Genomic DNA, 27,799 nt, shown 5'->3' on the forward strand with positions numbered 1-27,799 from the left:
TTACTTTCAGTATGAACAGATAGCGTCTCTACCCACAGAATGACAGACACTCACCTCAGATGTAGGACCTGTCAACAGTCTAACAGGGGGTATTCTCTGGCCAACACAGGTGATCGTCGTGGAGATACGGCCGCCAGGAGCTCATTGGCCATCTCCTGTCGGATCTCATCAGCAAGGCTCTCTTTGATCTGAGGTAGAGGACAGAAGTTACACAGAGACGAATCAATTAGATTGGATGTTCGGATGTTCTAGCGGTGTCTGAATCCTGGCTTAGGAAGACCACCAAAAATTCTGAAATTTTCATCCCTAACTACAACATTTTCAGACAAGATAGAACTGCCAAAGGGGGCGGTGTTGCAATCTACTGCAAAGATAGCCTGCAGAGTTCTGTCCTACTATCCAGGTCTGTACCCAAACAATTTGACAAACAATCTACTTTTAAAAATCCACCTGTCTAAAAACAAGTCTCTCACCGTTGCCGCCTGCTATAAGACCACCCTCTGCCCCCAGCTGTGCTCTGGACACCATATGTGAACTGATTGCCCCCATCTATCTTCAGAGCTCGTGCTGCTCGGTGACCTAAACTGGAACATGCTTAACACTCCAGCCATCCTACAATCTAAGCTTGATGCCCTCAATCTCACACAAATTATCAATGAACCTACCAGGTACCTCCCCAAAGCCGTAAACACGGGCACCCTCATAGATATCATCATAACCAACTTGCCCTCTAAATACACATCTGCTGTCTTCAACCAAGATCTCAGCGATCACTGCCTCATTGCCTGCATCCGTAATGGGTCAGTGGTCAAACGACCGCCACTCATCACTGTCAAACGCTCCCTGAAACACTTCAGCGAGCAGGTCTTTCTAATCGACCTGGCCAGGGTATCCTGGAAGGATATTGATCTCATCCCGTCAGTAGAGGATGCCTGGTTATTTTTTTAAATGCCTTCCTAACCATCTTAAATAAGCATGCCCCATTCAAGAAATTTAGAACCAGGAACAGATATAGCCCTTGGTTCTCCCCAGACCTGACTCCCCTTAACCAACACAAAAACATCCTATGGCGTTCTGCATTAGCATCGAACAGCCCCCGTGATATGCAGCTTTTCAGGGGAGCTAGAAACCATTATACACAGGCAGTTAGAAAAGCAAGGCTAGCTTTTTCAAGCAGAAATTTGCTTCATGCAACACTAACTCAAAAAAGTTCTGGGACACTGTAAAGTCCATGGAGAATAAGAACAGCTCCTCCCAGCTGCCCACCGCACTGAAGATAGGAAACACTGTCATCACTGATAAATCCACTATAATTGAGAATTTCAATAAGAATTTTTCTACGGCTGGCCATGCTTTCCACCTGGCACTCTTGACCCAAACTGCTACAGACCTATATCTATCCTACCCTGCCTTTCTAAGGTTTTCAAAAACCAAGTCAACAAACAGATTACCGACCATTTCAAATCTCACCATACCCTCTCTGCTATGCAATCTGGTTTGCTGGTCATGGGTGCATCTCAGTCACGCTCAAGGTCCTAAATGATATCTTAACCGCCATCGATAAGAAACATTACTGTGCAGCCGTATTCATTGATCTGGCCAAGGCTTTCGACTCTGTCAATCACCACATCCTCATCATTAGACTCGACAGCCTTGGTTTCTCAAATGATTGCCTCGCCTGGTTCACCAACTACTTCTCTGATAGAGGTCAGTGTGTCAAATCGGAGGGTCTGCGTCCATACCTCTGGCAGTCTCTATGGGGTTGCCACAGGGTTCAATTCTTGGACCGACTCTCTTCTCTGTATACATCAATGATGTCGCTCTTGCTGCTGGTGAGTCTCTGATCCAACTCTACGCAGACGACACCATTCTGTATACTTCTGGCCCTTAATTTGGACACTGTTAACAACCCTCCAGGCAAGCTTCATACAACAACTCTTCTTCCGTGGCCTCCAATTGCTCTTAAATACAAGTAAAACTAAATGCTCTTCAACCGATCGCTGCCTGCACCTGCCCGCCTGTCCAACATCACTACTCTGGACAGCTCTGACTTAGAATACGTGGACAACTACAAATACCTAGGTGTCTGGTTAGACAGTAAACTCTCCTTCCAGACCCACATCAAACATCTCCAATCCAAAGTTAAATCTAGAATTGGCTTCCTATTTCGCAACAAAGCATCCTTCACTCGTGCTGCCAAACATAGCCTTGTAAAACTGACCATCCAAAAATCTCTGAAACTGGAAACACTTATCTCCCTCACTAGCTTTAAGCACCATCTGTCAGAGCAGCTCACATATTACTGCACCTGTACATAGCCCACCTATAATTTAGCCCAAACAACTACATATTTCCCTACTGTATTTATTTATTTATTTTGCTCCTTTGCACCCCATTATTTTTATTTCTACTTTGCACATTCTTCCACTGTCAATCAACCATTCCAGTCTTTTACTTACTATATTGTATTTACTTTGCCACCGTGGCCTTTTTTGTCTTTACCTCCCTTATCTCACCTCATTTGCTCACATCGTATATAGACTTGTTTATACTGTATGTTTGTTTTACTCCATGTGTAACTCTGTGTCTTGTATGTGTCGAACTGCTTTGCTTTATCTTGGCCAGGTCACAATTGTAAATGAGAACTTGTTCTCAACTTGCCTACCTGGTTAAATAAAGGTGAAATAAAAAAATACATAAAATAAAAATGTATCAATCGTCTCTGATAGGAAGGGACAGAATAACTAATTGACTCCACTCAAACAGAAGAAAATGCTGAGAAACTGAGTGAAACAAGGAGGTGCCTCAGTATCAGAACTTGCCCAATAAGAAATGCTTGTTTTTCGTTGCATAACAGAGTGCTCTAATGAACACAGCCCAAGATTGGCAGTACACCCTGTTCTGTTGGTGTAATAAGGGCTTCATAAATAGTTGGTTTTAAACTGAGATTTGTGAACCACAAAACACACCCCTCTTATCCCTCAAAATAACTAAAGCTGGAATCCTTAATGGTGAAACTGCTATTTTCATGTGCAACATTGCAACAACAAGTTACTGCAAACAACACACACTTTTTTCCCCTCGGACATCAATTTTCACACAATAAAAGAGCAAGGACATAATAAAACATGTCCTGGGCGATATTGGTATTGTTATTGCACCTCAAACACAAATACTGGCAGGCACTGGGCAGGGTACAATTTGAGCACTCATAGTTCAGTGAAGGACAAATCTTAATGTTGTCCGTATTCTAAAATTGAGATTCTATTCTATGTTGACCTTTATTCTAAAATAGAATCTTAGAACACACTGAGCTCACTTACCTCCTTGATGAGCTGCTGTAGCTGGGGGTTGTTTGCCCTTCCTACAATTAATCTTCCTCCTCTTCCTCCCTCCCTACCCCTCTCCTCTAGCAGGTGAGGGTCTACAGCTACCCCTCTTCCTCTTCTGCCCTCTTCCTCTCTTTGCCCTCGATCCTCTGGATGTTGCTCTCCTGTCAGTGCCTGGTCTATGGCATGGTCCTGGGCCTCTAGAGGACTGATCTGGCCCTGGGAGAACCCTGTGGAGGCACCAGGCCGTGGAGGGGGGGCTGGGGTGAGGGAGATGGAGGCTCGATACACCTCTGTCTTCTGGGGACCAGGGAGGGGCAGCTCTGGGGTGTGGGAGGGGTCTGGGTGACATCTAGAGGACCTCATTGGACTGGCTGATCTGGAGGAGCGGCCTGAGCTCGGAGTGGGTGCCATGCTTGGTCTGCTCTCTGCCCATCCCTCGTAGCCCAGCTCTGTCTGCAGGTACAGCGGTTCTTTCAGCAGGTTCAACATCTGGAGGGAGAAACCACACAAACCACAAGCATGACACATAGTGAATTGCGACAGGTAAAACCTTACGATGAATTCGGAAAGTATTCAGACCCTTTCCCTTTATTTTTCATTTTGTTACAGCCTTATTCTAAAATAGATTAAATAACAAAAAATCCTCAACAATCTACACACAATACCCCACAATGACAAAGCCAAAACAGTTATTTTTACATTTTTGTCAGACCCTTTGCTATGAGACTCAAAATTGAGCTCAGGTGCATCTTGTTTATGTTGATCATCCTTGAGATGTTTCTACAATTTGAATGGAGTCCACCTGTGGTAAATTCAATTGATTGGATATGATTTGGAAAGGCACGCACCTGTCTATATAAGGGCTCACAGTTGACAGTGAATGTCAAAAACCAAGACATGAGGTCAAAGGAATTGTCCGTAGAGCTCCGAAACAGGATTGTAATCGAGGCACAGATCTGGGGAAAGGTACCTAACCATTTCTGCAGGATTGAAGGTCCCCAAGAACACAATGGCCTCCATAATTCTTAAATGGAAGAAGTTTGAAACTACCAAGTCCAAGACTGACCGCATGGCTAAACTGAGCAATTGGGGTAGAAGGGCTTAGGTCAGGGAGGTGACCAAGAACCTGATGGTCAATCTGACAGAGGTCCAGAGTTCCTCTGTGGAGATGGGAGAACCTTCCATAAGGGCAACCATCTCTGCAGCATTCCATCAATCAGGCCTCAGTGGTAGAGTGGCCAGACGGAAGCCACTCCTCAGTAAAAGGTACAGCCCGCTTGGAGTATTCCCAAAAGGCCCCTAAAGGACTCTCAGACCATGAGAAACAAGATTATCTGGTCTGATGAAACCAAGATTGAACTCTTTGGCCTGAATGCCAAGCATCACATCTGGAGGAAACCTGGCACCATCCCTACAGTGAAGCATGGTGGTGGCAGCATCATGCTGTTGGGATGTTTTTCAGTGGCAGGGCCTGGGAGACTAATCAGGATCCAGGGTAAGATGAACGGAGCAAACTACAGAGAGATCCTTGATGAAAACCTGCTCCAGAGCACTCAGGACCTCAGACTGGGTCGAAGGTTCACCTTTGAACAAGACAACAACCCTAAGCACACAGCCAAGACAACGCAGGAGTGGTTTTGGGATGTCCTTGAGTGGCCCTGCCAAAGCCTGGACTTGAACCAGATTGAACTAGAGGTTGATTGATTAAATCGGAATGGCCGATTAATTAGGGCGAATTCAAGTTTTCATAACAATCGGAAATCTGTATTTTTGGACACCGATTTGTCCGATTTTGTTTTTACACCTTTATTTAACTAGGCAAGTAAGTTAAGAATACATTCTTTTTTTCAATGTCGGCCAAGGAACCATGGGTTAACTGCCTCGTTCAGGGGCAGAACGACAGATATTTACCTTGTCAGCTCGGGGATTCAATCTTGCAACCTTAGTTAACTAGTCCAACGCTCTAACCACCTGATTACATTGCACTCCACGAGGAGACTGCCTGTTATGCGAATGCAGTAAGCCAAGGTAAGTTGCTAGCTAGCATTAAACTTATCTTATGAAAAACAATCAATCATAATCACTAGTTAACTACACATGGTTGATGATATTACTAGTTTATCTAGCGTGTCCTGTGGAGCATATAATCGATGCGGTGCCTATCGTTGCTCCAATGTGTACCTAACCATAAAAATCAATGCCTTTCTTAAAATCAATACACAGAAGTATATATTTTTAAACCTGCATATTTTGCTAAAAGAAATCCAGGTTAGAAGGCAATATTAACCAGGTGAAATTGTGTCACGTCTCTTGCGTTCATTGCACGCAGAGTCAGTGTATATGCAACAGTTTGGGCCGCCAAATTTGCCAGAATTTTACGTAGTTATGACATAACATTGAAGGTTGTGCAATGTAACAGGAATATTTAGACTTATGGATGCCACCCGTTAGACAAAATATGGAACGGTTCCGTATTTCACTGAAAGAATAAACGTCTTGTTTTCGAGATGATAGTTTCCAGATTCGGCCATATTAATGACCTAAGGCTCGTATTTCTGTGTGTTATCATGTTATAATTAAGTCTATGATTTGATAGAGCAGTCTGACTAAGCGGTGGTAGGCAGCAGCAGGCTCATAAGCATTCATTCAAACAGCACTTTCGAGCGTTTGCCAGCAGCTGTTCATGATTTCAAGCCTATCAACTCCCAAGATTATGCTGGTGTAATCGATGTGAAATGGCTAGCTAGTTAGCGGGGTGCGCACTAATAGCATTTCAAACGTCACTCGCTCTGAGACTTGGAGTGGTTGTTTCCCTTGCTCTGCATGGGTAACGCTGCTTCTAGGGTGGCTGTTGTTGTTGTGTTCCTGGTTCGAGCCCAGGTAGGAGCGAGGAGAGGGATGGAAGCTATACTGTTACACTGGCAATACTAAAGTGCCTATAAGATAAGAGCGTCTGCTAAATGACTTAAATGTAAATGTAAAGAACATCCAATATTCAAAGGTTAATGAAATACAAATGGTATAGAGCGAAATAGTCCTATAATTCCTATAATAACTACAACCTAAAAATTCTTACCTGGGAATATTGAAGAATCATGTTAAAAGGAACCACCATTTTTCATATGTTCTCATGTTCTGAGCAAGGAACTTAAACGTTAGCTTTCTTACATGGCACATATTGCACGTTTACTTTCTTCTCCAACACTTTGTTTTTGCATTATTTAAACCAAATTGAACATGTTTCATTATTTATTTGAGGCTAAAATTATTTTATTGATGTATTATATTAAGTTAAAATAAGTGTTCATTCAGTATTGTTGTAATTGTCATTATTACAAATAAATGTAAAATAAAATAAAAACCAGCCGATTAATCGGTATCGGCTTTTTTTGGTCCTCCAATAATCGGTATAGGAGTTGAAAAATCATAATTGGTCAACCTCTAGATTGAACATCTCTGGAGAGACCTGAAAATAGCTGTGCAGCGACGCTCCCCATCCAACCTGACAGAGCTTGAGAGGATCTGCAGAGAAGAATGGGAGAAACTCCCCAAGTACAGGTGTGCCAAGCTTGTAGCATCATACCCAAGAACACTCGAGGCTGTAATCGCTGCCAAAGGTTCTTCAGCAAAGTACTGAATAAAGGGTCTGAATACTTATGTAAATGTGATATTTCAGTTTTTTTAAACCCAACCTGTTTTTGCTTTGTCATTATGGGGTATTGTGTGTAGATTGATGAGGGGAAATTTAAAGAAAAGTCAAGGGGTCCGAATGCACTGTAGAATTATAATTCCAAGAACAGACATTCCTATTCATGTGAATGTTCTGTGACGGTTGGACGTGCAGCCATATTGACGATAACAATATATTTATATGAATAGAACACACCATTACAGGAGGAACAACCTATGAAATAAAAGCCCAGACCCACTGCAGGTACTCACCGGCTCCATAGCTCTCAGAGCAGAACTGTTAGACAGGCTGTACATGCTGTGACCGCTCTTCATACCATACAGAAGAAAGGAGAGATAAATATCAACCACACAAATGTTACATTAAAGAAGAGGTACGGGATGATATGATGGGTGCCGAAACAACAAATACAAGAGTAGGGATGTACATGCAGCCTGATGTCATGTCAAATGAGAAGAACCCAGAGGAACCACAGTAGGTGCCATGAGCAAACGGAGTTATGACAAACCATTTATAGGAGTTACGAGTGAGAGAAAGTAAGAGAGTATCAGTCGGTTCGGGCTTTGTGTGTGTGTGTGTGTGTGTGTGTGTTTCCAGGTGTAGTTTCAGGTACCGACCATGCGGTGGCGGTAGAGACTGCAGTGGCTGGCAGAGCGGAGCTGTTCGTTCAAGGTCAGCAGCCGATCCTCGAGCTGGAGCTCTAGTTCCTTCAGCTCTTGTCTCACTGCTGACCGCAGGCCCTGCAGCTGCTCCGCCTCCTGCCTGGCAATCACAAACAGAAAGAGACCACTGTTACCATGTAGGTACAGGTAACTGGCAAAATAATAGAAAAACTTAAGTGAGGGATACAAAGTATATTGAAAGCAAGTGCTTCCACACAGGTGTGATTCCCAAGTTAATTAAGCAATTAACATCCCATCAGGCTTAGGGTCATGTATAAAAATGCTGGACAGGCCATTGATTTTGCTACCATGGCTATGCCCATATAGGATGACAATGCCCCCATCCACAGGACACGAGTGGTCACTGAATGGGTTTATGAGCATGACAATGATATAAACCATATGCACTGACAGCCTCAATCACCAGATCTCAACCCAATTGAACACTAAATGGGAGATTCTGGAGCGGTGCCTGAGATAGCGTTTTCCACCACCATCAACAAGACACCAAATGTTGGAATTTCTTGTGGAAGAATGGTGTCGCATTCCTCCAATATAGTCCCAGACACTTGTAGAATCTTTGCCAAGGAGCAGTGAAGCTGTTCTGGTTCGTGGTGGCCCAACGCCCCATTAAGACACTTGCATGCATGCATGTCTGTCTGTCACAGACTCGGCTAACATCTGTGTCCGAGGGCCTCAAGCCTACCTCTCGTCGTGACTGAGGTGCTGGTAGACTAACGCCTGTTGTTTCATCAGGGACACTTCCAGATCCATCATCTGTGTCCGGAACACACTCAGACTCCTCCTCTTAGCCTGCAGCTCCTTCTGGAGAGAGGTCTGAGGGGAGGAGGACAACATCGAAGAAGATTACTTTATTGTCTATTGTCACAGAGACACAGGGAGATTTTCATTTGGGCAAAAGACTGTCTTCTGTAGTCTCTCCTCTGTGACCCAGAAACAGAAAAGTGGTCGACGAGTGTCAATTTGTTAGTACATGAACGGAACTGTCCTCTTCGATAGCCACCTTTCATCAAGGATAGTAATTTGTAATCTACCGGAGTCCTTTGTGGAAGAGTTTTGATATCTGCCACGCCCCCTTTGAATCAGCTTTCGTTTGTCAGAGGAGAAAAGCATGCACAGGTTTAGAAGCAATATGCTACTTATAATTGTAACTATAACATGTCTTGCACAACTAACTTAATTTGTTTTTATCACTTTACACATTTATTTTGGGATCCACTCCCACTAAACATTTGCCTGATGAAGTGCGAATGAAGAGCGAGAGTAATTTCATACAAGTGCATTTTCATCTATGCCGCCTCTCCTTGATTACCTTTGACCTTTTTCTAAAGGAGGCAAGAGAGGACGGAGGAGAGGACGCAGGAGTTGAGCAAATCAAATTGACAAAAGGCCACAGAGAGTTGTCTTTGACCTATTTCCCAACCGCAAAGACACACCCCAGGAGAGGTTGGAGGACAGAATTGGTAATCATGAATTTAATTTCTTTAAGAGTGGCAGGTCAGGTGAGTGAATACCTCAAACAGTGGCTGGGCAGATGTCTGACGTTTGAAAACATCTGCTCTGCATTCTGATGAATTCTGTTGAGGGCAGGGAAACCACAGATCAAATACTTAGTCACTGATAAACTAGCGTGCAAATGTCTCTGCTTGCATTATGGGTGGGATGACTAGTGTTAGGTTTTAAAACTGCAAAGAGCCTTGCAGAATGTTATAGAACACATATGTACTACTATACTATATTTGCCATTTAGCAGACATTTTTATCCAAAGCGACTTACAGTAGTAGTGTGTAGTTGTTTTGTCTCACCTGAGCCAAGTTCTGTACACTTCCTCTGATGTCATGAAGGACCCGTCTGAGCTGCATCTCAGTGGTAGACAGGGCTGGTGGAGGGTGGGAATTAGGGGCTGCCCCCATAGGGTCAACTCCATGGGGGTAAGGAAACAGATGATGGTGGCCAGGGAATGGAGTACTGTATGGTTCTCCATAGGGGGCAGTAGAGAGATGTGGAGGCAGTTTGGAAGGTGTGTGTGATGGGTTAGAGTAAGAGCTATGGGCAGTATAATGATTGTTGCTATGAAGGTAGCTGCAGGACCCACTATATGGGTTACCGTGGTAGTTATAGTAAGGTGAACTGAAAGGGTCGCTATGGGGCGGGGTATTATAGGAGGAGCTGTACGGGGAAAAGGGGTAGTGTGTGCTGTGCGGGAAGTTGTGTGGAAGGGTGCTGCCCATGTTGTTAGTGTAAGGAGGACTCTGGTAAGGATGGTTAGGGGCCATATGATGGGGTAAGTTGGGGGCTGTGTTGTTAGTGTAAGGAGGACTCTGGTAAGGATGGTTAGGGGCCATATGATGGGGTAAGTTGGGGGCTGTGTGCTGTGGGAGGTTGGGGTTATTGTGTTGGGCTAGGTTGTGTTGTGTGAGGGTAGAGTTAGGGTTGCTGTGTTGGGTGAGGTTAGGGTAATTGAAGTGCGCCAGGTTAGGTTTGCTGTGCTGGGTGAGGTTGAAATCTGGGTTGCTGTGCTGGTTGAGATTTAAGTTAGGGTTGCTGTGCTGGGTGAGGTTTAAGTTAGGGTTGCTGTGCTGAGTGAGGTTTAAGTTAGGGTTGCTGTGCTGGGTGAGGTTTAAGTTAGGGTTGCTGTGCTGGGTGAGGTTTAAGTTAGGGTTGCTGTACTGGGTGAGGTTAGGGTTATTGAAGTGGTTCAGGTTAGGGTGGTTATGCTGTGCCAGGTTACGTTGGGTGAGGTTAGGTACGCTACAGGTGCTCCAGGCACGGTGGTGCTCCACCAGAGGTCTCTCTCCCCACTCAGGAGGGGGGCTGTGGCTGTGCAGTGAGATGGTTGAGAGGGTCAGGTGGCGGGGGATGGCGAGGGGGGAAGGGGGAACTCTGCCTTGAAGCTTTCTCAGCTCCCCATCTCTCTGTAGCCTGGGGCCATGAGATGGCTCGGCCTCTCTGTTGATAATTAAGATAGAGCAAAAGCTGCCTCTGCTCTGAAACTCCTCCTCCGGAACCTCCTCTTCCACAATGGACTCCACCTCCTCCACCTGCACCTCCACTTCCTCCACCTGCACCTCCTCCACCTGCACCTCCTCCTCCTCCACCTGCACCTCCTCCTCCTCCACCTGCACCTCCTCCTCCTCCTCCACCTGCACCTCCTCCTCCACCTGCACCTGCACCTCCTCCTCCTCCACTTCTGGGGCGTATCGGTAGGAAAAGACCGTCCGAGTGCAGTGCCTGACTGTCCCCTGGCCAAACTGGATCCTGACAGAGGAGACCGCACAGGAGGGGCTGAGGGAGGTAGGCAGGGATCGGGACCTCGTCAGGGGGACTCTTCTCCTGAACAAATCCCTCACCTTCCCCTCCATGCAGGGGCCCTGGAGGCCTGGGGACAAGGCCCTCTGCTGGGCCCTGTAGAGGGCCCCGTGGACCCTGGGTGAGGCACTGAAGATGGGGCAGCTGGGTCTAGGGCTGGAGAGCCTGGCATCCATCTCCACCCTGTCAGTCACACCCTCCCTGGCTGGGGCACCAGAGGAGCTGCAGTCAGGGGTCAGGATGGAGCCATGGTCTTCTGTAGGACCAGGCACTGTAGCCGTGTCAGGATCAGCCTCAACAGTATGGCAAGTCTCAGGAGTTGACTGAGGAGTCTCAGAGGCAGGATAAGAAACAGCTTCCTCAGCAGTGCTATGCTGCTGGTCCTGCTCCGAGTCTTTGGCCACTCCTCTATCTTCTGGTTTAGGTAACTGGTGGAAGGTGTACTGTGGCACCTCCTGCCGCTGCTCTTCCTCCCCAATAGGGCTCTTGCTCCCCCTCCAGTCCTCCTCAAGGTGTTTCTGTAGGACAGAAGGTATCTGCACATCCTCCTCCTCCTGTTCCTTCTTTAACTGCAGCCTCTCTAAGGCAGGGTGTTCAAGGGCTAGAGGAGTGGTCACCTCCCCAGCATAGGACATCAGCATAGTCTCACAGTCACAGCTGTCAGCGCTCTCCTGTATCTTTAAATTGTTAGCTGAGCCATCAGTAGAGGAGCCCTCTGCAAAACCACTACTGTCTGACTGCTGGCTGGTTGTTCTCAGTTGTTGTTCTGTAATGGAGATAGGGAGGGAGAGAGAGATCAAAACAGGCAAAGAGTGAATACAGGGCTAAGATTGAGTCGCACTACACCGGCTCCGACGCTCATCGGAAGTGGCAGGGCTAGTGCGTATGGCCCAGTAGGTCAATGGGGCCAAGCTTCCTGCCATCTCTACCAGGCAGTGTCAGAGGAAGGCCCTAAAAATTGCCAAAGACTTCAGCCACCTTAGTCATAGACTGTTCTCTCTGCTACCATGCGGGTTGCCCAATTGCAGGACTCCCGACTGTAGACTAACTAGGCCTATGCGCTCATAAATGTGACAAAACACAATCTACATATATTTTTTATGAATAAGCTATTGATCCTCTGTGGCTAAATTATGCTGGTGTAGTACTTTCAATTATGTCATTTATTTATAGAGATAAGAATAATTATATAATTTGGCAAATGTATTTCAATTAATCTGCAGCACTTCCAGCACCCCTTCCTGCAGCGCTGTTTCCTTCCATTCGTTGTGCTCTCGCCAAGGCCAAATAATCAATACCTGTTATTATTAATTCAATTGATTGTGGTCAGTAACTGGCTTACTGGTGCTCTTCCATGCCGTCCCTAGGAGGGGTGGGTCACTTGAGTGGGTTGAGTCACTGACGTGGTCTCCCTGTCTGGGTTGGCGCCCCCCCTTGGGTTTGGCTGTGGCGGAGGTCATTGTGGGCGATACTCAGTCTTGTCTCAGAATGCTAAGTTAGCGGTTGAAGATATCCCTCTAGTGGTGTGAGGGCTGTGCTTTGGAAAAGTGGGTGGGGTTATATCCTGCCTGTTTGGCCCTGACCGGGGGTACCATTGGATGGGGACAGTGTCTCCTGCCTGACCCCTCCGGTCTCAGCCTCCAGTATTTATGCTGCAGTAGTTTATGTGTTGGGGGGCTTGGGTCAGTCTGATATATCTGGAGTATTTCTCCTGTCTCATCTGGTGTCCTGTGTGAATTTAAGTATGCTCTCCCTAATTAATTCTCTCTTTCTCTCAGAGGACTACCTACCTCAGGATTACCTGGCATGATGACTCCTTGCTGTCCCCAGTCCACCTGGCGCCACTGCTGCTCCAGTTTCAACTGTTCTGCCTGTGGCTATGGAACCCTGACCTGTTCACCGGATGTGCTACCTGTCCAAGACCTGCTGTTTTCAACTCTCGAGAGACAGCAGGAGCGGTAGAGATATTCTCAATGATCTGCTATGAAAAGCCAACTGACATTTACTCCTGAGGTGCTGACCTGTTGCACCCTCGACAACTGCTGTGATTATTATTATTTGACCATGCTGGTCATTTATGAACATTTGAACATCTTGGCCATGTTCTGTTATAATCTCCACCCGGCACAGCCAGAAGAGGACTGGCCACCCCTCATAGCCTGGTTCCTCTCTAGCTTTTGGCCTTTCTAGGGAGTTTTTCCTAGCCACCGTGCTTCTACACCTGCATTGCTTGCTGTTTGGGGTTTGAGGCTGGGCAGCACTTTGAGATATCAGCTGATCTAAGAAGGGCTATATAAATACATTTGATTTGATTTAGAGCTTATGGTGTAGGAGGCCTACTGTTACTATAATATTTAAAATAATATTTCAGCAAGTAACCTAGCCTACAATTACAAGAGAGTAAATTCAGTAAATCAATGAAGCCAAAAGTTGTTTGAGCTATATTGTTATTGAAACAATGTAGGCCTTATGACCTTTGATGACTTGTATTCGCATCAGTAGGCTAAGTGACTGAAATGCATCAGAAAAGTATTGTAAAGTTCAGGAAAACATCAGGGAAGCTCATCAGGTAGGCTATCTTCCTTATTTTGTGTGTGTTGAGAAAATCTGCATTGCTTTAATTTGCTTAACTAATGATCATGAGCACTCACCTCAATGTAGCTAACATTTCCCAGCCTAATTCTGACAAAATATCCAAAGAGATTCACTGAAAGCAAAAATCTGTCCATGATTGATTTATCGAGATGAGTTTCCATGCTTGTCGCAAAGCAGCACCATGACGCTGTCCCAATTATCAGTTGACCACACATGTCAATTGCTTTACATTTATTATAACCAGTGGTGTAGTGCTATTTGTTTAGTTAGCCTACGGGAACGGCATTTTATTTGTATTATCATTATTATTATTAAACCAGCATTTCTGAATGAAAGATGGTACTGACATGAAGCCTTTTGTTTAAATTATTTTAGAATATACAGTACCAGTCAAAAGTTTGGACACCTACTTATGCAAGGATTTTTCTTTATTTTTACTATTTTCTACATTGTAGAATAATAGTGAAGACATCAAAACTAAATGTTGTTCCTTCTTAATGCGCTTGAGACAATCAGTTGTGTTGTGACAAGGTAGGGGTGGTATACAGAAGATAGCCCTATTTGGTAAAAGACCAAGTCCATATTATGGCAAGAACAGCTCAAATAAGCAAAGAGAAACGACAGTCCACCATTACTTTAAGACATGAAGGTCAGTCAATACGGAAAATTTGAATAACTTTCAAAGTTTAGTCAAATACAGTCGCAAAAACCATCAGGCGTTACGGTGAAACGGACCATGAGGACCGACACAGGAAAGGAAGATCCAGAGTATGCTCAGCATATGTGGGAAGTCCTTCAAGACTGTTGGAAATGTATTCCAGGTGAAGCTGGTTGAGAGAATGTCAAAAGTATGCAAAGCTGTCAAGGCAAAGGTTGGCTACTTTGAAGAATCTTAAATATATTTTGATTTGTTTTTGGTTACTACATGATTCCATGTGTTATTTCATAGTTTTTATATCTTCATTATTATTCTACAATGTAGAAAATTGTAAAAAAAGAAAAGAAAAAACCCTTGAATTTGTCGGTGTGTCCAAACTTTTGACTGGTACTGTACATACAATGCATCATCCAAATTGCATGATTGGCAATGCCTACACATACTGTAAATGGCTAAAAAGAAAATGTTAATTAATATTTAAATCTAAAACACCAAATTAAGCCTACCTTATCGTAAATAATGCATGCCAACCATTTGATCCCAACCAGTTTCATGGGAATATGCATTTGGATCTTCTTGAATGACGTACGGGTGGCTACCCAGCCAAACTAATCACATTTCAGAGCAGATGGAGCTAAACACAGCTCCGCATGAGAAAAAAATAAAAATGTCAGCACAATTATTCTAAGAGATGACATGGTGTTTTTGGAATAACCGTAGCCTGACATTATGCTTGCATATTCGGTGTGTTATGTAGATGACTAATTCATCATTAAGTGATCTTGCTAGACAGCACCATTCTGATAAGTGGCGGGCGTCGCTCTGCTGCGGTCCAGCAGCACTACAACCCTGAACATAACAGCTGAATGACTTCGGGAGTTTCATTTAACCACAGCTCTATGAACTAAGTGGCGCATTACATTCAGTATTTCTTTTTTACACCATTGCAGCAGCGAAAAAGATTCGGTCCTGACCAAAAATCGTAGCCAGGTCCCGGTGACGTCCATGATGACCATCAATCTGGGTTTTCAACAAAATAAGTAATCAACATTTTCATAGGAATTACGAGACACATTGCACTGAGTAAAAAAATAATCTGTGTTCCATTGGTATCTTTGCAACACAGGGATATGATTCACTTGCATTGCATCTACAATAGACGGGTTTGCTGACAAAGCCATGAAAACGATGCGCACGTGTCAATGGGGCTGAAGGCCGTGTGTTATGGTTCTGGATGGACAGATAGCTAGCTAGCAAAAAAAAAATCACAAGTAACGGCCATTTGGTAAATCACAAGGGGCTCGTTTGATCTTGTTCTTGATACCATGTCTTGTTTTGAGATGTTTTGAGATGTCTATGCTAATATGGCTCAAATTTGCTAGCCTGCGAACCACCGAACCAACAACTAACGATGTATTTGAGACAAGTGCTCATTCTGCAACTTTATGTTTTCAACATGTTATCAACAATCTAAGCCAACCCCATCTGTTTTGCCCCATAGTGGCGCAAGTGTCTGTTTTGTTGTAAACATCCAACCCATCTCTACAACTTGTATTAAACACACATTTTTTTTAAGTCCAGAGTAATCCACCAGAGAGCAGACGTCATCCATTTAGTTAACTTCAGCTCCATGTATTTTGGGTTATAGTGATTCTCTGAAGAGCACATCCCTGAGGCTCTATGTTCTAATAGAGTATCATGGTCAGTAGGAAAATAAATACACTGAGTTGTTATATAAGGTTTTATCTAATAAAACATGTATAAGTTCCTGAGGAAAATGGCACTTTGTTTTAGATGGGTCACTCAATTATAATGGATTGTCACAGGTCCATGTGTTCTAAGTAGCAATTTTCTTTTTGTCTAAAAGGCCAATATGGAAAATTCCATCAGAGTACACTACAGTAGTATTTAAAAACTTTGTATAAGACAACAAAGTGTTAGTGATTATTTGAGAGATGGTGATTATGCCAGTGAACTAATTTTACTGATCAACAACAGAACATATGGTTTTGTAACGTAATAAAATGATTAATCATATTAGTGGATATCCACGTTGGAAAGTTTGGTAACACCTTACATCAATCTGAAAAGTATTATGACTTGTTATAAGCATGTATGAGCCTTTATAATGTCTTATAAGGTGTATAACATGAATGCCAGACTCACCACTGCCTGCTCTAGAGGGGCTGCAAGTTCCAAGTAGAGCTTCATTCTTATTACTCTGGACCTGAGAGGATAGATAAAACATTTATGTTTTACTTCTATTGTGTGGTGAAACAAAGCCAAACAGAAAAACACTTGGGGCAACTTCTACACTGACACACTTCTGATGCATACAGCCCCCTCCCTCCAGTTACTGTAACTATTACCCCATTCTGCTAGATCTGGAGAGAGAGGAGGGACAAACTGCAGATGGAGTCACAATAATAACTTGGTCTCCAGGGTCCTCCATATGCTCTCTTACTGTTCTTACTTATTTATAGACGCAAGTTCGTGACCTTAGCTTTTCACAATATCTGCTAGGACAGCTAAAACCAGGGTTTTTAAAAAACAGCCCAGTGTGAGAACCAGGAGACAAAAATGTATATTGAACTGGAAGGGCAGTATAGCGAAACTCAGTCAAGAATTGAACCCCTTTCCACAACTCTGTTTCTCCAGACGGTCCTACCTCCTTCTCAAACTGGAGGGAGCAGTGCAACAGTACAACTAAGCCAAGATTTGAACCCCCCTCAACCTGTGTGTGAGTATGGTCCTCCTACCTCTTCCATCTCAAAGGAATCCTTGGCCTGCGTGTGGTGGTGGGTGATGTGAGCGTTGTGCATCAGGCTGTAGTTAGGGTCCTCGTCTGGGGCTGATCGGATGGCCCTCTGGCCCTTCTGATGGATTTCCTGGTGCTCTTTCTCCACGTCAGCCTCGCTGCACAGGCTCAGGTCACCCTCCTGGGCCTCCTCAGGGACAACACTGACAGTGAACAAAATGTGATTTTCTCCACTTCCTGTCAATGCCAGGCTATTTCCATTTAGCTTAGGACTGTTTCCATTCACTCCAGCGTGGTGTCCGTTGATGCTCAGGGGGGCTTCAGCGCTGCCTCTAGAGTGGCTGTCCTCAGTCAACATCGCCGGAGAAGTAGATTCCTTCTTCATGAAGGCCTTCTGCTTGAGCTCCCCCTTGTGGCCGGAGTCAGTAGTGATGGTGCTGTCCCCTGTACCTGGACTCAATTGGTCTGCTTGTTTCTCTGTGGTAGTAGACAGGGCTGTGGGGCTATGAGAGACTTCCTCTGCTGCCCCACCCAACAGGTTATGCTTGGTGATGGTCTTCTTTAGGATCTTGGCTGCGTTCAGGGCTGAGTTGTTCTTCGTCAGAGGAGAAGGAGTGACGATGGAAAGGGGTTCCCCATCCAGGCTGCAAATCTTTTGGACGGGCTGGCCCGACACCTGGGAGTAGAGATGGAATAATTCGTTGGCCACTGTGGTCAGGACCGCGATCTGACGGAAACGACCTTTAGGGGGAAAAAAAGAGAGAGGAAACTGTAATTAAAATACAAATTCTAGTTTTGGGGAAGAAAGAGGGAGTAAAATTGATAAACTAAGAATCAAAATAGAAACAATGAGCTCCTGAGTTCTTTGACCCAAGGCTCTAGCTAGCTAGTCTCCAGAAAGCCTGCTTATATTTGTCTCTCTTAGTAGCAGATTCAGCCCTCATGGGTGCTGGAGGATGATGAAAGCGAAAGCTGCATCATGACAATAAAATCAGCTTTACAGGCACAGAAAGGCACAGGCTGTCACAGCTCACAGGGCAACCATAATTCCAATGATCAGTATGCTGTACATAAAATCAACACTTGTTACAAAACAGAAACAGCAAGGACTTCAGTTAGTGACAAAACTTCTCACAAACTTAACTGGGAGGGGTTGTTATGTTTGTTCCTTATATAATGACAAACAGGGGCGTAGATTTAACTACTTTTAATGAACATATACTTCAGCTAGAAAACTCCATGTTTAGCCATGCAAGGCATTCTTCAACCCCCTGCCTAGCCTGCTGGGTAACGCAATCTAAATGTTATTAACACATAACAACACAGGGGTGAAACTTCAAAAGGAATTTATGAGAGAGTCTCATCTCTCCCTTTAATGTGCTAATCGAGACCAGATCAAGTTAAAACTGACTCGAGAGCTGCTACAACACAGCATTTCTTACTGGGCCTCGGTCCAGCAGTTTAAAGACAACAGGCCATGTTCCACACACACTCTGTCCCTTCCTGTTCCTCTCTGGCTGGCCAGCCATTGTGTCCCTTCCTGTTCCTCTCTGGCTGGCCAGCCATTGTGTCCCTTCCTGTTCTTCTCTGGCTGGCCAGCCATTGTGTCCCTTCCTGTTCCTCTCTGGCTGGCCAGCCATTGTGTCCCTTCCTGTTCTTCTCTGGCTGGCCAGCCATTGTGTCCCTTCCTGTTCTTCTCTGGCTGGCCAGCCAGTGTCCCTTCCTGTTCTTCTCTGGCTGGCCAGCCAGTGTCCCTTCCTGTTCCTCTCTGGCTGGCCAGCCATTGTGTCCCTTCCTGTTCCTCTTTGGCTGGCCAGCCAATGTGCGGTGTGTCATCCATTATTACACCACCTACAAGACTACCACATCTTAACCTACCCCTACCCCACCACCACATCTTACACCACCACTACATCCTACCCCTACCACACCACCACATCATCCTACCCCACATCCTACCCCACCGCCACATCCTACCCCTATCCAACCACCACATCCTACCCCTACCCCACCGCCACCGCCATATCCTACCCCACCGCCATATCCTACCCCACCGCCACATCCTACCCCTATCCCACCGCCACATCCTACCCCACCGCCACCGCCATATCATACCCCACCGCCACATCCTACCCCTATCCCACCCCACCGCCATATCCTACCCCACCCCCACATCCTACCCCTATCCCACCGCCACATCCTACCCCACCGCCACCGCCATATCCTACCCCACCGCCATATCCTACCCCACCGCCACATCCTACCCCTATCCCACCGCCACATCCTACCCCACCGCCACCGCCATATCATACCCCACCGCCACATCCTACCCCACCGCCACATCCTACCCCACCGCCATATCCTACCCCACCCCCACATCCTACCCCTATCCCACCGCCACATCCTACCCCTATCCCACCGCCACATCCTACCCCACCGCCGCATCCTACCCCTACCCCACCGCCGCATCCTACCCCTACCCCACCGCCGCATCCTACCCCTACGCCACCGCCGCATCCTACCCCACCGCCGCATCCTACCCCTACCCCACCGCCGCATCCTACCCCTACCCCACCGCCGCATCCTACCCCTACCCCACCGCCGCATCCTACCCCTACCCCACCGCCGCATCCTACCCCTACCCCACATCCTACCCCACCGCCACATCCTACCCCTACCCCACCGCCACATCCTACCCCACCGCCACATCCTACCCCACCGCCACATCCTACCCCACATCCTACCCCACCACCAAATCCTACCCCTACCCCACCGCCATATCCTACCCCACCGCCATATCCTACCCCACCGCCGCATCCTACCCCTACCCCACCGCCGCATCCTACCCCTCCGCCACATCCTACCCCTACCCCATATCCTACCCCTACCCCACCGCCACATCCCACCCCTACCCCACCGCCACATCCTTCCCCTACCCCCCGCCACATCCTACCCCACCGCCATATCCTACCCCACCGCCATATCCTACCCCACCGCCATATTCTACCTCACCGCCGCATCCTACCCCTACCCCACCGCCACATCCTACCCCACCACTACATCCTACCCCTACCCCACCGCCACATCCTACCCCACCGCCACATCCTACCCCACATCCTACCCCACCGCCATATCCTACCCCACCGCCATATCCTACCCCACCGCCATATCCTACCCCTACCCCACCGCCATATCCTGCCCCACCACCACCACATCCTACCACCTATCCCACTGCTACTCTGCACTCCAGGTGACACTCAGAACTACAACTCATTATTTTCATCACTACCTGTAGGTCTGCATGTATGTACATGCCAGCACATGGCTGTATGTCTGGATTTTATGACAGAGAACAGTGATACAATCAGTGTTTCCAGGCCATACAGTGTTTTCACAGCTAGAAAGGAAGAGGGGGGGGTGCGAAATCAAGGGAAAGAGAGCGAGAGAGAACCAATGCATGCATGAACAAGAGAGCAATAGAAAGACAAAGCAAGACAGTTGGAGGCAGACCGAGAGAGTGTTAACATACTTGTCAGGGCATAGTTGGGTTTTTCCATCTCTGTGCGTTGTAGCTGTGCTTCCAGGTACATCTTGAGATCGATGCCCTTAGCACAAGAGGGGCTGTTAAAGAAGCGCAAGGGGATCTTTGAGGCGATATCCAGCTCCTCCCGGCCAAACCCCAGGTTATACAGGATCTCTTCTGGATCCTCTTCATATAGGTCCAACAACTCAGACACACTGGAGACAAAGTGAATGCATGAATGCATAGAAAATACACTGTTGAAATAATGCAGTGCTGAACCATTAATGAAACATAGATGAAAAGTCTGAGATAAAACAGATACTTCCAAACTAACTTCAGAAGCAGTATTTTATTAAACTTGATATAAACGTACCAGCTTTTAGCTCTTTCTTGGGACCTAAAATGTTCTGGTTACCATACTAATAATGAAGTGCTGTAATATATGAATGAACCAGAGCACTCTAAACCTTATTTGGCTGGCTTCAGTTCAAACCCAAAAGGGCAGAAACCAACCACAAAGCTTGGCTGAGGCTCAGGGGCTGCCCATCTGAGTGTCTACTACTCACCTGGATACACTGGTGCTGCTCTTCCCTGAGCCTATTGAGTTCATACTCCTGTTCTGTAGGAACTGGCTCCTCTTGTCCTTTGCACATATGCCATAGCTGGGGAGCAGAGTGAGCAAGTAGTGATCGGTACAGTATTCACACCACAGCCACAGGGTGTAAGACTACTGCTGGGACTGAATTTGAGGGGGTGAGGAGTGGCCAATAGCATAAGGGGGGAGGGGGGTCTTACCAGGGTGTCTCTGCTTTGGCACCGTTGGGCTGAAGGTGGTTTGCTGCAGGGAGGAGAGAGAAAGAAATTAATACATGAGCTTTGCACACTGCTCTGTGCTTTGGTAAGCTGGCTCTGTATAAAGTAATTCACAAATGTCTCTTCAAAGTCTCTCTGTCATAATTAACTTGTTACACTGTAGAAAATACTGATATAGAAAAAAAACATTTCTACTTCTGTAAAACATACAATCAAGGTGACTGCTGTCAAGCATTTGTGATCAAGGACAACCGATATGAAACATCACAGAATGGTTTGTTTTTGCAGTGATTCCAAGTCAACCATTTCTAAAAAATATGAAGCCTCCCCTTTCCCACATATAACATAAGCAAAAGAGGCCACTGTCGAAATGAGAATCCCCAGAACCAAATCCTCGTCTTTGAGACAAAGAGGAACATAATGACAGAATGATGGTTTAGAAAGACAGTAAAGACGGTCCTCCTGAAGTCTGGACGAGCCTCATCTGCCAGGAAAACAAAATACTGTTCCGAATCTGATGGCTTCTTCCAGGCTGCCTTAGTGACGCAAAGAATATGTGGATGCCTGACTGTCTCAACAAGGACCTGGGTTCAAATACTATTCTAAATATAATACCATTTGAAATTCTTTATCTGAGCTTAATTGAGCTTTCTTGGTGTGATCGATCAATAGAATAGTCCCAAAACAGTAAACTCCTCCCATCTTGCAGTCCAGCAGGCTAGAGCAAACAAAGTATTTCAAGCACTTCGAATAGTATTTGAACACAGGTCCTGGTTGAGACAAAGATGGGAGAGTACACAATGTCAGTTGTCTGCCTGGAACTGAACAAACACAAATCAGCCTAACTGGTTCTTTAACCTCTAAGAGCAGGATAATCATCAAAGCATGCGATTCCATTGAATTACTCTTAAATCTCTTGTTGTGTGAGCATTAACAGTAGCAATATGTGGTGATGTTTTTCTATATGCATCCATCTATCCACATCATTGCCACTCCCTGATGGAGTGGATTGGAGCCAGAAGGGTGAAGGGCCCTCAAGTCTCTGTTGAGACTTGTACCTTGTAGATTCGCTAGGACGGAGATTAGTCAATCTTACTCAATCACGGGGCGTTATGACATGGGCACAATGGAACACTGATCTCAGGTTTGACTGGGGCCCCTTGCTTTGCTTCAATGTATAGGTATGTCCCAAATAACACACGAATACCCAAATTGTCTCTCGTCAAAAGAAGTGCACTTTATAGGGAACAGGGTGCCATTTGGAACACAACCTGAGACAAGTCAGAGCAGACCTTAATAGGAGCCAACCTTACAACACACTAGCTACCACCCACTGTCTCTGGTCTGCACAAACACAATAGTAATGTGTGGAGTGCAACCATGCAGTACAAAATCTGACTGACCCCATCTCTCAAAGAGACCAACATACAGGAGCACGCATCACTACAGCTGTTGAGCTGAGTGGAAGAATGAGAAACATGTAGTTTAGTCACAGCTTTGACAGCACCAACCATGCACTACCAACAATAAACCTCAAAGCCATTCCATACAGGTCTGATAGGAAACTCAGCAACAACAAAAAACTATGCTTTTCAAAGATCATCTAAATAACTTCACAGATCTTCATTGTCAAGGGTTAAACACTGCTTCCCATGCTTGTTCAATGAACCATAAACAATTAATGAATATGCACCTATGGAATGGTCATTAAGACAATAACAGCTTACAGACAGTAGGCAATTAAGGTCACAGTTATGAAAACTTAGGACACTAAAAGAGGCCTTTCTACTGACTCTGAAAAGCACCAAAAGGACAATGCCCAGGTTCCCTGCTCATCTGTGTGAATGTGCCTTAGGCATGCTGCAAGGAGGCATGAGGACTGCAGATGTGGCCAGTGCAATACATTTCAATGTCTGTACTGTGAGACGCCTAAGACCGCGCTACAGGGAGACAAGATGGACAGCTGATTGTCAGTGGCAGACCACGTGTAACAACACCTGCACAGGATCGGTACATCCAAACATCACACTTACGGGACAGGTACAGGATGGCAACAACAACAACTGCCGGAGTTACACCAGGAACGCACAATCCCTCCATCAGTGCTCAGACTTTCCGCAATAGACTGAGAAAGGCTGGACTAAGGGCTTGTAGGCCTGTTGTAAGGCAGATCCTCACTAGACATCACCGGCAACAACGTCGCCTATGGGCACAAGCCCACCGTCGCTGGACCAGTCAGGACTAGCAAAAAGTGCTCTTCACTGACGAGTCGTGGTTGTGTCTCACAAGGGGTGATGGTCGGATTCGTGTTTATCGTTGAAGGAATGAGCGCTACACGAGGCCTGTAATCTGGAACCGGATCGATTTGGAGGTGGACGGTCCGTCAGAGTCTGGGGTGGTGTGTCACAGCATCATCGGACTGAGCTTGTTGTCATTGCAGGCCATCTCAAAGCTGTGTGTTACAGGGAAGATATCCTCCTCACTCATGTGGTACCCTTCCTGCAGGCTCATCCTGACCCTCCAGCATGCCACCAGCCATACTGCTCGTTCTGTGCGTGATTTCCTGCAAGACAGGAATGTCCGTGTTCTGCCACAGCCAGCGAAGAGCCTGGATCTCAATCCCATTGAGCACGTCTGGAACCTGTTGGATCGGAGGGTGTGGGCTAGGGCCATTCCCCCCAGAAATGTCCGGGAACTTGCAGGTGCCTTGGTGGAAGAGTGGGGTAACATCTCACAGCAAGAACTGGCCAATTTGGTGCAGTCCATGAGGAGATGCACTGCAGTACTTAATGCAGCTGGTGGCCACACCAGATACTGACTGTTACTTTTGATTTTGACCCCCCCCCCCCCTTCGTTCAGACACATTATTCCATTTATGTTAGTCACGTCTGTGGAACTTGTTCAGTTTATGTCTCAGTTGTTGAATCTTATGTTCATACATATATTTACACACGTTAAGTTTGCTGAAAATAAATGCAGTTGACAGTGAGAGAACATTTATTGTTTTGCTGAGTTTATGAAGGACTCTATTTAGCAAGTAACTACCCTCTTTGATATTATTGACATTTTAAAATAATGAATACCAAAACACACTTCCTATGAACAACCCGGGCAAAATCATCAAATACTTTAGTTGGCTTTGATTGAGCTCACCTGGCGCAATGCAACCAACATGTAAAGCGTTGGTCCCATTTTGTTTCATGAACTGAAATAAAAGATCCCAGAAATGTTCCATATGCACAAAAATAGTATTTCTCTAAAATGTTGTGCACAAATTGGTTTACATCCCTGTTAGTGAGCATTTCTCCTTTGCCAAGATAATCCATCCACCTGACAGGTGTGGCATATCAATAAGCTAATTAAAAAGCATGACAGCTTGTGCTGGGGACAATAAAAGGCCTCTCTAAAATGTGCAGTTTTGCCGCAGATGTCTCAAGTTTTGAGGGAGCATGCAATTGTCCAACAGAGCTGTTGCCAGATAATGTAATGTTAATTTCTCTGCCATAAGTCTCCAATGTCATTTTAGAGAATTTGGCAGTGCGTCCAACCGGCCTCACAATCACAGACCACGTGTAACCAGGCCAGCCCAGGGCCTCCACATCCGTCTTCTTCATCTGTGGAATCGTCTGCGACCAGCCTCACCGACAGCTGAAACTGAGGAGTATTTCTGTTTGTAATAAAGTCCCTTTGTGGGGAAAAACACATTCTGATTGGGTGGGTCTATGCCCTCCCAGGCCCACAAATGGCTGCGCTCCTGCCCAGTAATGTGGAATCCATAGATATCAGCCTACTTTATTTATTTCAATATACTGATTTCCTTATATGAACTGTAACTCAGTAAAATTGTTGAAATTGTTGTATGTTCTCATCGACGGGGCTGTAGTGGAGCAGGTTGAGAGCTTCATGTTCCTTTGTGTCCACATCACCAACAAACTCGAATGGTCCAAACACACCAAGACAGTCGTGAAGAGGGCACGACAAAGCCCCTCAGGAAACTAAAAAGATTTGGCATGGGATCCTCAGATCCTCAAAAAGTTCTACAGCTGCAACATCGACTGGTTGCATCACTACTTGGTATGGCAATTGCTCGGCCTCCAAGGCACTACAGACGGTAGTGCGTATGGCCCAGTACATCACTGGGGCTAAGCTGCCTGCCATCCAGGACCTCTATACCAGGCGGTGTCAGAGGAAGGCCCTAAAAATTGTCAAAGACCCCAGCCACCCCAGTCATAGACTGTTCTCTCTACTACCGCATGACAAGGGGTACCGGAGTGCCAAGTCTAGGACAAAAGGCTTCAACAGTTTTTACCCCCAAGCCATAAGACTCCTGAACAGGTAACCAAATGGCTACCCAGACTATTTGCATTGTGTTCCTCCACCCTCTTTTACACTACTGCTACTCTCTGTTGATCATATATGCAGTCACTTTAACCATATTTACATGTACATACTACCTTAAATCAGCCCGACTAACCAGTGCCTGTATTTAGCCTCGCTACTGTTATTATTCAGTCTATTTACTGTTGTTTTTATTTCTTTACTTACCTATTGTTCACCTAATACCGTTTTTGCACTGTTGTTTTGAGCATGTAAGTAAGCATTTCACTGTATGGTCTACACCTGTTGTGTTTGGCGCACGTGACAAATAAACTTTGATTTGATGTTGCGTTTATTTTTGTTCAGCATATTTTTGTTCAGTAAAATTGTAGCACAAAGTCATCTGGCACTCCACGGTGGCTAAAGCAAATGCAACAAATATTTGAACGATTTAAAATACCATTTCAACCCAGGTCTGCAAGTGAAACACAACAGGACCTTTGCTATGGTCATACAGTATGGCATATGTCACTCATCTTCTCAGTTCATTGCAGCTAGCAACTGGAACGGGCTGCAACAAACACTCAAATTGGACAGTTTTATCGCAATCTCTTCATTCAAAGACTCAATCATGGACACTCTTACTTACAGTTGTGGCTGCTTTGCGTGATGTATTGTTGTCTCTACCTTCTTGCTCTTTGTACGGTTGTCTGTACCCAATAACGTTTCTACCATGTTTTGTGCTGCTACCATGTTGTGCTGCTACCAGGTTGTTGTCATGTTGTGTTGCTACCATGCTGTGTTGTCATGTGTTGCTACCATGCTATGTTGTCTTTAGGTCTCTCTTTATGTAGTTTTGTGTCGTCTCTCTTGTCGTGGTGTGTTTTGTCCTATTTTTTTAAATATATTTTTTAATCCCAGCCCGTCCCCGCAGGAGGTCTTTTGGTAGACCGTCGTTGTAAATAAGAATTTGTTCTTAAAATGGGCCTTGAGAAGAGGGAGTGTTTTAGAGGGGATAGTAGAGACGAGCTGCAGAGCAGTGCCAGAGGACATTAAAGTTAATGTATGTCCTATCTAGATCTGCAGATAAATCCCTTTATTTATCCTCCTCCTCTTTTCCTCTCATCCACCAACAGACAGGTCACTCAGAGGGAGAACTGAGATAAATACAGTCGGAAGTTTACATGCAGCTTAGCCAAATACATTTGTTTTTCACAAATCCTGACATTTAATCATAGTAAAAATTCCCTGTCTTAGGTCAGTTAGGATTCACCACTTCATTTTAAGAATGTGAAATGTCAGAATAATAGTAGAGAGAATGATTTATTCCAGATTCTATTTCTTTCATCACATTCCCAGTGGGTCAGAAGTTTACATACACTCAATTTGTATTTGGTAGCATTGTCTTTAAATCGTTTAACTTGGGTCAAATGTCTCAGGTAGCCTTCCAAACTTCCCACAATAAGTTGTGTGAATTTTGGCCAATTCCTCCTAACAGAGCTGGTGTAACAGAGTCAGGTTTGTAGGCCTTCTTACTTGCACACGCTTTTTCAGTTCTGCCCACAAATTTTCTATGGGATTGAGGTCAGGGCTTTGTGATGGCCACTCCAATACCTTGACTTTGTAATCCTGAAGCCATTTTGCCACAACTTTGGAAGTATGCTTGGGGTCATTGTCCATTTGGAAGACCCATTTTAACTTCCTGACTGATGTCTTGAGATGTTGCTTCAATATATCCACAATTTTCTTTCCTCATGATGCCATCTATTTTGTGAAGTGCACCAGTCCCTCCTGCAGCAAAGCACCCCCACAACATGATGCTGCCACCCCCGTGCTTGACAGTTGGGATGGTGTTCTTCAGCTTCAAAGCCTCCCCCTTTATCCTCCAAACATAACGATGGTCATTATGGCCAAACAGTTCTATTTTTGTTTCATCAGACCAGAGGACATGTCTCTAAAAAGTACAATCTTTGTCCCCATGTGCAGTTGCAAACCGTTGTCTGGCTTTTTTATGGCGGTTTTGGAGCAGTGGCTTCTTCCTTGCTGAGTGTCCTTTCAGCTATGTTGATATAGGACTTTTTTACTGTGGATATAGATACTTTTGTACCCGTTTCCTCCA

At 45.5% G+C, this 27,799-nt stretch overlaps 1 protein-coding gene across 1 annotated transcript in view; it reads right to left on the minus strand.

Moving 5' to 3' along the window:
* The window catches only part of LOC135519260 (protein ITPRID2-like), a 44,058-nt gene that overhangs the window by 4,350 nt on the left and 11,909 nt on the right, over window positions 1–27,799 (minus strand). Inside the window, exons 6-17 of the mRNA XM_064944395.1 lie at window positions 21,346–21,388; window positions 21,117–21,212; window positions 20,557–20,765; window positions 17,029–17,768; window positions 16,436–16,496; window positions 9,513–11,782; window positions 9,221–9,283; window positions 8,392–8,522; window positions 7,641–7,785; window positions 7,275–7,331; window positions 3,324–3,821; window positions 55–188 (exon numbers count right to left, since the gene is read on the minus strand). Of these exons, the coding sequence (XP_064800467.1) occupies window positions 72–188; window positions 3,324–3,821; window positions 7,275–7,331; window positions 7,641–7,785; window positions 8,392–8,522; window positions 9,221–9,283; window positions 9,513–11,782; window positions 16,436–16,496; window positions 17,029–17,768; window positions 20,557–20,765; window positions 21,117–21,212; window positions 21,346–21,388 (4,430 nt within the window). The 3' untranslated portion in view covers window positions 55–71. The remainder of the gene's footprint in view (window positions 1–54; window positions 189–3,323; window positions 3,822–7,274; window positions 7,332–7,640; window positions 7,786–8,391; window positions 8,523–9,220; window positions 9,284–9,512; window positions 11,783–16,435; window positions 16,497–17,028; window positions 17,769–20,556; window positions 20,766–21,116; window positions 21,213–21,345; window positions 21,389–27,799) is intronic.

Source organism: Oncorhynchus masou, chromosome 29 (genome assembly GCF_036934945.1).
Source record: "Oncorhynchus masou masou isolate Uvic2021 chromosome 29, UVic_Omas_1.1, whole genome shotgun sequence".
In the NCBI taxonomy this organism is placed as follows: Eukaryota; Metazoa; Chordata; class Actinopteri; order Salmoniformes; family Salmonidae; genus Oncorhynchus; species Oncorhynchus masou.